The 11,284-nt window shown below is 42.8% G+C and overlaps 1 protein-coding gene across 2 annotated transcripts in view; it reads left to right on the forward strand.

The window, feature by feature from the left end:
• Positions 1–4,655, forward strand: part of LOC112236942 (protein phosphatase 1 regulatory subunit 1A) — a 68,938-nt gene extending 64,283 nt beyond the window's left edge. Inside the window, exons 7-8 of one of the 2 annotated variants that reach the window (XM_042329952.1) lie at positions 2,891–3,025; positions 4,047–4,655. In XM_042329952.1, the coding sequence (XP_042185886.1) occupies positions 2,891–3,025; positions 4,047–4,132 (221 nt within the window). In that variant the 3' untranslated portion in view covers positions 4,133–4,655. The remainder of the gene's footprint in view (positions 1–2,890; positions 3,026–4,046) is intronic. The other variant, XM_042329953.1, reaches the window with a different exon arrangement.
• The last annotated feature ends 6,629 nt before the right edge of the window (positions 4,656–11,284 follow it).

An 11,284-nucleotide genomic window follows, 5' to 3' on the forward strand; every position in this document is an offset into this window, starting at 1 on the left:
ACCCCGCCCTGTGCAACTGGGTACTGGACTTCCTGACGGGCCGCCCCAGGTGGTGAGGGTAGGCAACAACATCTCCTCCCCGCTGATCCTCAACACTGGGGCCCCACAAGGGTGCGTTCTGAGCCCCCTCCTGTACTCCCTGTTCACCCACGACTGCGTGGCCATGCACGCCTCCAACCAATCATCAAGTTTGCGGACGACACAACAGTGGTAGGCTTGATTACCAACAACGACGAGACGGCCTACAGGGAGGAGGTGAGGGCCCTCGGAGTGTGGTGTCAGGAAAATAACCTCACACTCAACGTCAACAAAACTAAGGAGATGATTGTGGACTTCAGGAAACAGCAGAGGGAACACCCCCATCCACATCGATGGAACAGTAGTGGAGAGGGTAGCAAGTTTTAAGTTCCTCGGCATACACATCACAGACAAACTGAATTGGTCCACTCACACAGACAGCATCGTGAGGAAGGCGCAGCAGCGCCTCTTCAACCTCAGGAGGCTGAAGAAATTCGGCTTGTCACCAAAAGCACTCACAAACTTCTACAGATGCACAATCGAGAGCATCCTGGCGGGCTGTATCACCGCCTGGTATGGCAACTGCACCGCCCTCAACCGTAAGGCTCTCCAGAGGGTAGTGAGGTCTGCACAACGCATCACCGGGGCAAACTACCTGCCCTCCAGGACACCTACACCACCCGATGCTACAGGAAGGCCATAAAGATCATCAAGGACATCAACCACCCGAGCCACTGCCTGTTCACCCCGCTGTCATCCAGAAGGCGAGGTCAGTACAGGTGCATCAAAGCTGGGACCGAGAGACTGAAAAACAGCTTCTATCTCAAGGCCATCAGACTGTTAAACAGCCACCACTAACATTGAGTGGCTACTGCCAACACACTGTCAATGACACTGACTCTACTCCAGCCACTTTAATCATGGGAATTGATGGGAAATTATGTAAATATATCACTAGCCACTTTAAACAATGCTACCTTATATAATGTTACTTACCCTACATTGTTCATCTCATATGCATACGTTGATACTGTACTCTATATCATCGACTGCATCCTTATGTAATACATGTATCACTAGCCACTTTAACTATGCCACTTGGTTTACATACTTATCTCATATGTATATACTGTACTCGATATCATCTACTGTATCTTGCCTATGCTGCTCTGTACCATCACTCATTCATATATCCTTATGTACATATTCTTTATCCCCTTACACTGTGTATAAGACAGTAGTTTTTTTTTTTTGGAATTGTTAGTTAGATTACTTGCTCGTTATTACTGCATTGTCGGAACTAGAAGCACAAGCATTTCGCTACACTCGCATTAACATCTGCTAACCATGTGTATGTGACAAATAAAATTTGATTTGATTTTGATTTTTAGATAGAGTTGTCCCTGCTGTGTCTGTGTCTGGATGGAGTCAGATCTACTAGATAGAGTTGTCCCTGCTGTGTCTGTGTCTGGATGGAGTCAGATCTACTAGATAGAGTTGTCCCTGCTGTGTCTGTGTCTGGATGGAGTCAGATCTACTAGATAGAGTTGTCCCTACTGTGTCTGGATGGAGTCAGATCTACTAGATAGAGTTGTCCCTGCTGTGTCTGTGTCTGGATGGAGTCAGATCTACTAGATAGAGTTGTCCCTACTGTGTCTGGATGGAGTCACATCTACTAGATAGAGTTGTCCCTGCTGTGTCTGTGTCTGGATGGAGTCAGATCTACTAGATAGAGTTGTCCCTACTGTGTCTGGATGGAGTCAGATCTACTAGATAGAGTTATCCCTGCTGTGTCTGTGTCTGGATGGAGTCACATCTACTAGATAGAGTTGTCCCTGATGTGTCTGGAAGGAGCCAGATCTACTAGATAGAGTTGTCCCTGATGTGTCTGGATGGAGTCAGATCTACTAGATAGAGTTGTCCCTACTGTGTCTGGATGGAGTCAGATCTACTAGATGGAGTTGTCCCTGCTGTGTCTGTGTCGAGTCAGATCTACTAGATGGAGTTGTCCCTGCTGTGTCTGGATGGAGTCAGATCTACTAGATAGAGTTGTCCCTGCTGTGTCTGGATGGAGTCAGATCTACTAGATAGAGTTGTCCCTGCTGTGTCTGGATGGAGTCACATCTACTAGATAAAGTTGTCCCTGCTGTGTCTGGATGGAGTCAGATCTACTAGATAGAGTTGTCCCTGTTGTGTCTGTGTCTGGATGGAGTCAGATCTACTAGATAGAGTTGTCCCTGCTGTGTCTGTGTCTGGATGGAGTCACATCTACTAGATAGAGTTGTCCCTGCTGTGTCTGTGTCTGGATGGAGTCACATCTACTAGATAGAGTTGTCCCTGCTGTGTCTGTGTCTGGATGGAGTCACATCTACTAGATAGAGTTGTCACTGATGTGTCTGGAAGGAGCCAGATCTACTAGATAGTGTTGTCCCTGATGTGTCGGGAAGGAGCCAGATCTACTATATAGAGTTGTCCCTGCTGTGTCTGGATGGAGTCAGATCTATTAGATATGTATTCTACATTATGGTTACCGTATCGGTGTCTTCGATACGCTATGGGTGACACACTATGTTTTTTGCCTCATAGTTTGTCAGAATAGAGGCGGAAGATGTATGACATGATGTAACACTCTGGTCTAGAGAAAGTCAGAGGGGAACCATCCATTTTGATCCACTGTTCTGGAATGACTCGTTTTAAAGATCGGCCTTTAAAAGTCACTCAGCATCAGACTGAACAGGTGCTTCTCTCCCGTCTCCATAATACAACAACAACACGAATTGAACTGGAAGAATGGAATTTGGCGAATATGAATTTGATCATTTTAACAGTCATTGCCATTCTATTTAATTAAGTACATTTTCTGTGTTTGCAGCAGAGTTTTCGCGGAACAGTCTATCAGAAGCTACAGGGGGACATGAGTGCCCCCTCTCCGAGGAGGAAGTGGGATGCTCCGCCGTTCCCATGGCAGCAACATCATCGTCACAACAACAACAACACGCACTAGCAGGTAGGTTGAATCACTGCAGCTGTGGCAGACAGGAGAGACACTCTCCTAATCTCTTTGAAACCATCAATGATCATTCAGTGGGATCCTTTAGAATTCAGCCAGACAGCGTTTATTTGTATTTATTTATTTATTTATATCTATTAAACTATTTAACTATGTGGCTTCATTTGGCATATTAAAGGAGCAAATATCTGTGATAGTGATTTGATCACATGCCTTGGTTTCAGAACACCTAACATTCAGTGATATGCCTGCAGTAGTGTGTTGCCATTGGGAATGTTTTTGTGTTTATAAAATACTGCATACGGACTGTGCCATTGAATGGACGTCAACGTTTGGAAGAGATTTCGACATTAAAAAAGTTGAAAGAAATACTGTAGGAAAAAAAAGATGACAAGGTCTCAAGTTCAACTTTATTTGTCCCAGAGGGCTTTTTTTTGGTTTTGCAGGAAAGGAGCATATACAAATGACAAAATAAAATCCACATGGATCACAATGACACACAGTCCTAGTGGAATACAATGAGCTAGTCCATCAAGTCCTAGTGGAATAGACAGAATCTTTGTACGACTTGAAAAAAATTGTCATCAAGGTCCTGTCTACCAGGAACAAAGTTTATGCTGGCCTTTCTTACACAACATGTCAGTGTTACAATCAGAGTTCAATTTATTATCAATTATTGTGCCAAGATACTTGGAATCTACAGTGTCTACCAGCTGGCCCTTGACGACAGTGTTATGAAATCAATTCTGTCATAACATTTGACTTTCACAGCAACGTACAACGTCATGAACAACAGGGCCATGGGCAGTTTAATCTGCATTAAGGAGACTAACTATTACAGAGTCGTCGGCAGTCTTCAGGAACCAGCTATTCATCAGTGTACAGGATATAGACGAGTGCTAAGTAGACAAAAATCTATCCTTATCTTACTGATCGATCTCTCTCTCTCTCTCCCTGTGTGTGTGTGTGTGTGTGTGTGTGTGTGTGTGTGTGTGTGTGTGCGTGTCCAATATGTCAGCTGCAGACACAACAGCTGCGTCCACAGCGAGTCCACTGGCAGAGAAGAACACGAAGACACCCAACCAGGCCAAACAAGACAAGTAGAACCGTAGAACCGTCTCCACAGCAACCTGGCATGCATCCTAAGTGGCACCCTATTCCCTAGCTATGAAGTGTACTCCTTTTGATCAGAGTAGTGCACTATATAGAGAATAGGGTGCCACTTGGAACGCAAACCTCACGTTCAATAAGAAACTTAGACAGACAGACAGATGACAGACAGATGACTGACAATGACTGACCATCCTTTTGACAGACAGACTTACAGCTGAATTCAATCTGTATCACAGAGGTATCGCAGAAGATCTGCATTAAAATGCAAATTCATTGGTGTAAAAAACTATTTAAGAGTTTTTGGGGTATCTGTACTGTACTTTACTATATATATTTTTGACAACTTTTACTTTTACTCCACTACATTCCTAAAGAAAATCATGTACTTTTTACTCCATACATTTTCCCTGACACCTAGAAGTACTCGTTACGTTTTGAATTGCTTAGCAGGACAGGAAAATGGTCCGATTTACACACTTATCAAGAAAACAGCCCTGGTCATCCCTACTGCCTCTGATCTGGCGGACTCAATAAACACAAATGCTTTGTTTGTAAATGATGTTTGAGTGTTGGAGTGTGCCCCTGGCTATCTGTAAAAATATATATATATTATTGTGCTGTCTGGTTAGCTTAATATAAGGAATGTGAAATAATTTATATATATTAGCAATTACATTTACTTTTGATACTTAAGTATGTTTAAAACCAAATACTTTTAGACTTTTACTTAAGTAGTATTTTAATGGGTGACTTTCACTTTTACTTGAGTCATTTTCTATTAAGGTATCTATACTTTTACTCAAGTATGACAATTGGGTACTTTGTTCACCACTGTGTGAAGGCCATTTCTGATTGAGCCAACATGTGCAGCTTTTACCGTGAATGCAGTCTCTGCGACCACGGGAACATTGCCTTTAATTGTCAATGGTTGTCACGCCTGCTCGCGCTCTCCCTCTCTGGCGCTCGACGGCGCCAGGATACCCATCATTACGCACACCTGTCACCATCATTACGTGCATCAGCGCTCATTGGACTCACCTGGACTCCATCACTTTGTTGATTGCCCCTCTGCATCTGTCTGTTCCTTAGTTTGTCAGCATTATTAATGTCATTATTTTCCCTTCCAGACGATGTCCTTGTTCTGTTTCATGTTGGTTATTTATTAAATGTTCACTTCCTGTACTTCTCGTCTCCCAGCGTCTGTCCTTACAATGGTGCTATAAAGCGGATATTCATCGCTACGGATGGAATAGAACCCTTTCTGTAGATATGGAGCTATCGGGGTATCCGTCTGGCCCGGGCCTTATACCATGCAGGTGGAAATGGCAATGTGGCTACTTACATTCGGTCCAAAATCCTACAGCACCGGTCAAAAGTGGACACACCTACTCATTCCAGGGTTTTTCTTTAATTTTACTATTTTCTAGACTGTAGAATAATAATGAAGACATCAAAACTATGAAATAACACATATGGAATCGTGTAGTAACCAAAACAAGTGTTTAAAAATATCTAAATATATTTTATATTTGAGATTCTTCAAAGTAGCCACCCGTTGCCTTGACAGCTTTGCACTCTCTTGGCATTCTCTCAACCAGCTTCTCTTGGCAAACCCTGGAATGAGTAAAATATTCTCTAACATGAAGTTCCAAACCAGGACAGGAGATACGTATTTGGCTATATTTCATGCAAAGTGTTTTTTTTTTGTACACACAAACTGTAGCAGCCTACCACTCCCATGTCTAACATGCCTCCTGCGTAAAACTCATGAATCAAAATATTGTTCATTGTTATTGTTGTAATTGTTAATTGGTTTATTAATTGTTAATTAATATAACTAAGATATTTATAAGATTGCTTTAATGTTTTAGACATTCTGTCCTGGACTCTTGAAAAACGAGCAGTAGTCGTGGTTGGCTAACAGAGATCCTAAACAACAACAACATAACAGGATGCTTATTTTTATGAGTCACGGGGCAGTCAGAATCCGCCTCACAAATGACACCCTATTCCCTATGTAGTGCACTACTTTTGACCAGGGCCCATAGGGCACTAGTAAAAAGTAGTGCACTATATAGGAAATAGGGTGCCATTTGGGATGCGTGCAGGGAATCGTCTCTGATACCATTTCGGAACTGAGATCAGTCTCTGTCCATGTGAATCTCTGAAGTCTAAAATGACAGATAAGGGACCTTCCATTGGACAGAAGGACTCTGGCTGAACTTTGACCTTCGAAACTAAAACAACATTGACTACTGACATACTACTCATGCATGGCACGACTTTTACTGCAACACTCCCTTAGTACTGTGCTAAACCCAGTACATACACAGTTTTTTTTTGTTCAGTACTTTTAATGTATGTACAATAACATCATCCAGAAATGAACGTAAATTATTTTATCTTTGGTAATTATATTTATTTTCTACAGGATTGATCCCATACTCTGATGTGGCATTAGGCCCATGATTTAGTGACATTTTAAACTACAGATGTAGAATTTTAATTTGATCACCCTGTTGCAGGAGATCTTTCCTGCATTGCAGGACATGTAAAACTTTGAGATTTTAGACTTGATTGTTCCTGTAGACTTGATTGTATCAAACTCTACCAAAAAAAATGACAATTAATTATATTTATCATAATACACATTTAGCAAACTGGCTTAAATTAAGATTCTACACCTGTATTGAGCTGTTGACAGCTACTGTTCAGTGTCATCATGTCCTTTTGATTATAGACTGGATCTTTATTCCATCTATGTCTAGTACACAGCATATGAATCACGTGCAAATTAAAGATGTCTACAGAAATGTCATGTCTATAGAGAGATTGGTTTTCCAATTATTTAGCACTGAACACTTAAATGAACACATTGTTTAACAATTTTTGATGGACACATACATTATACTGTATTTCTTTTATTTTCTCAGTTATAAACGATGGTAATATAAAACAAATCTACATCAACATTTTGGCTAAACTTTATTTGTTTGAATTGATAATGATTACAGAGTGTAATCTAATGGCTCTATTCAATCTGTATCTCGGAGATTCAACGTTACAGCGTGATTGACATTTAAAGGCAACGTTCCCACGTTAGGGGAGAATGCATTCAACGAGAAGCGATGCAGATTGAATAGAGCCCTAAAATGTGATATATGATACAATAAAGTGTCGATGTTAAAGTATTGTGTGTTTTAACTGTAAAAATTGCTCTTATTGCTCCACCAATAGCAGGCCTTAATACAGTAAGAACCACCAATAGCAGGCCTTAATACAGTAAGAACCACCAATAGCAGGCCTTAATACAGTAAGAACCACCAATAGTAGGCCTTAATACAGTAAGAACCACCAATAGTAGGCCTTAATACAATAAGAACCACCAATAGCAGGCCTTAATACAGTAAGAACCACCAATAGTAGGCCTTAATACAGTAAGAACCACCAATAGTAGGCCTTAATACAATAAGAACCACCAATAGCAGGCCTTAATACAGTAAGAACCACCAATAGTAGGCCTTAATACAGTAAGAACCACCAATAGCAGGCCTTAATACAGTAAGAACCACCAATAGCAGGCCTTAATACAATAAGAACCACCAATAGCAGGCCTTAATACAGTAAGAACCACCAATAGCAGACCTTAATACAGTAAGAACCACCAATAGCAGGCCTTAATACAGTAAGAACCACCAATAGCAGGCCTTAATACAGTAAGAACCACCAATAGCAGGCCTTAATACAGTAAGAACCACCAATAGCAGGCCTTAATACAGTAAGAACCACCAATAGCAGGCCTTAATACAGTAAGAACCACCAATAGCAGGCCTTAATACAGTAAGAACCACCAATAGCAGGCCTTAATACAGTAAGAACCACCAATAGCAGGCCTTAATACAGTAAGAACCACCAATAGCAGGCCTTAATACAGTAAGAACCACCAATAGCAGGCCTTAATACAGTAAGAACCACCAATAGCAGGCCTTAATACAGTAAGAACCACCAATAGCAGGCCTTAATACAGTAAGAACCACCAATAGCAGGCCTTAATACAGTAAGAACCACCAATAGCAGGCCTTAATACAGTAAGAACCACCAATAGCAGGCCTTAATACAGTAAGAACCACCAAATAGCAGGCCTTAATACAGTAAGAACCACCAATAGCAGGCCTTAATACAGTAAGAACCACCAATAGCAGGCCTTAATACAGTAAGAACCACCAATAGCAGGCCTTAATACAGTAAGAACCACCAATAGCAGGCCTTAATACAGTAAGAACCACCAATAGCAGGCCTTAATACAGTAAGAACCACCAATAGCAGGCCTTAATACAGTAAGAACCACCAATAGCAGGCCTTAATACAGTAAGAACCACCAATAGCAGGCCTTAATACAGTAAGAACCACCAATAGCAGGCCTTAATACAGTAAGAACCACCAATAGCAGGCCTTAATACAGTAAGAACCACCAATAGCAGGCCTTAATACAGTAAGAACCACCAATAGCAGGCCTTAATACAGTAAGAACCACCAATAGCAGGCCTTAATACAGTAAGAACCACCAATAGCAGGCCTTAATACAGTAAGAACCACCAATAGCAGGCCTTAATACAGTAAGAACCACCAATAGCAGGCCTTAATACAGTAAGAACCACCAATAGCAAGCCTTAATACAGTAAGAACCACCAATAGCAGGCCTTAATACAGTAAGAACCACCAATAGCAAGCCTTAATACAGTAAGAACCACCAATAGCAGGCCTTAATACAGTAAGAACCACCAATAGCAGGCCTTAATACAGTAAGAACCACCAATAGCAGGCCTTAATACAGTAAGAACCACCAATAGCAGGCCTTAATACAGTAAGAACCACCAATAGCAGGCCTTAATACAGTAAGAACCACCAATAGCAGGCCTTAATACAGTAAGAACCACCAATAGCAGGCCTTAATACAGTAAGAACCACCAATAGCAGGCCTTAATACAGTAAGAACCACCAATAGCAGGCCTTAATACAGTAAGAACCACCAATAGCAGGCCTTAATACAGTAAGAACCACCAATAGCAGGCTAAGAAGGTGTGGGTCCCAACTGGAACCCTGTTCCCTTCAAAGTATACTAATTTTGACCGGGACCCATGAGGCTCTGGGGTCCATAGGGCTCTGGGGTCTATAGGGCTCTGGGGTCCATAGGGCTCTGGGGTCTATAGGGCTCTGGGGTCTATAGGGCTCTGGGGTCCATAGGGCTCTGGGGTCCATAGGGCTCTGGGGTCCATAGGGCTCTGGCGTCCATAGGGCTCTGGCCAAAAGTAGTGCACTATAAAGGGAATAGGGTGCCATTTTGGACCCAGCCAATATAGCTGTGACATTAGTGTTGCATCACTGACCTATAGTGTGGAGTCAGGTTGACTTGTATTACAACCCTAAAATAGACCATTCAGCTTATCAATTATTCACTAGACGTAGAGCTATGAGCCAAAAAAACGCCATAAATATTTAAAAACGTGACCCGGTTTTCACCAAAGTATTTCATAATAGCACTGTGGCCCGGATTAGTCTTCCTCCCCACAGTTCACCCCCCTCTTTACTGTAGGACCAGTGAACTGGACTCTGCTGAAGGACTGACCTGATATCGCAGCCTGGCCCCAGATCTGCAGTGATTCAACCAACACCTCTGACTAGAACTGTCTGTCATGCCTTTGATGTACAGTATCCATATCAGGACGGCCTCAGAATCACAACATTCACGATACAAAACTGGCACAGTGTGTTAGTCCTGGGCTGATAGTCAGAGGAGTTGGCTAATGATCCGGGACAATGGCTACTAGTATTCAGTATATTCAGTATAGTTCACACTTCAAATTCTTTGGACAACAGATGAAGAATCAGATGAAGAATTACTTTTTTGTTTCATGTGAAAATGAAATGGTACATCCAAATCTCCTCAGTGGAACGGTAGAATATTAAGCAGTAGAAACTCTTTATCTTGTACTTCTGTACTTTACATCAACAACAACAGTCTCTACATATCTCCAGAATGTTACTACCCTCTAACATTGCCCATATTACATTTAACATACATGCTACCCATGTTACCCCTGTTACCCATGCTACCCCTGTTACCCATGTTACCCATGCTACCCATGTTACCCCTGTTACCCCTGTTACCCATGCTACCCCTGTTTCGCATGTTACCCATGTTACCCCTGTTACCCATGTTACCCATGTTACCCATGCTACCCATGTTACCCCTGTTACCCCTGTTACCCATGTTACCCGTTACCCATGTTACCCATGTTACCACCGTTACCCCTGTTACCCCTGTTACCATGTTACCCCTGATACCCATGTTACCCATGTTAGCCATGTTACCCATGTTACCCATGTTACCCATGTTACCCCTGTTACCCATGCTACCCCTGCTACCCATGTTAGTCCTGTTACCACTGCAACCCATGTTACCCATGTTACCCATGTTACCCATGTTACCCATGTCACCCCTGTTACCCATGTCACCCCTGATACCCATGTTACCCCTGTTACCCCTGTTACCCATGTCACCCCTGTTACCCATGTCACCCATGTCACCCCTGATACCCATGTCACCCATGTTACCCCTGATACCCATGTTACCCCTGTTACCCCTGTTACCCATGTTACCCATGTCACCCATGTTACCCCTGTTACCCATGTTACCCATGTTACCCCTGATACCCATGTCACCCCTGATACCCATGTTACCCCTGTTACCCATGTTACCCCTGTTACCCATGTTACCCCTGATACCCATGTTACCCCTGATACCCATGTTACCCCTGTTACCCCTGTTACCCCTGTTACCCATGTCACCCCTGTTACCCATGTCACCCCTGTTACCCATGTTACCCCTGATACCCATGTTACCCCTGTTACCCATGTCACCCCTGATACCCATGTCACCCCTGATACCCATGTCACCCCTGATACCCATGTCACCCCTGATACCCATGTCACCCCTGATACCCATGTTACCCCTGATACCCCTGTTACCCCTGTTACCCCTGTTACTCCTGTTACCCATGTCACCCCTGTTACCCATGTCACCCCTGTTACCCATGTTACCCCTGATACCCATGTCACCCCTGTTACCCATGTTACCCTGAT

Source organism: Oncorhynchus tshawytscha, linkage group LG02 (genome assembly GCF_018296145.1).
Source record: "Oncorhynchus tshawytscha isolate Ot180627B linkage group LG02, Otsh_v2.0, whole genome shotgun sequence".
NCBI classification, from domain to species: domain Eukaryota; kingdom Metazoa; phylum Chordata; class Actinopteri; order Salmoniformes; family Salmonidae; genus Oncorhynchus; species Oncorhynchus tshawytscha.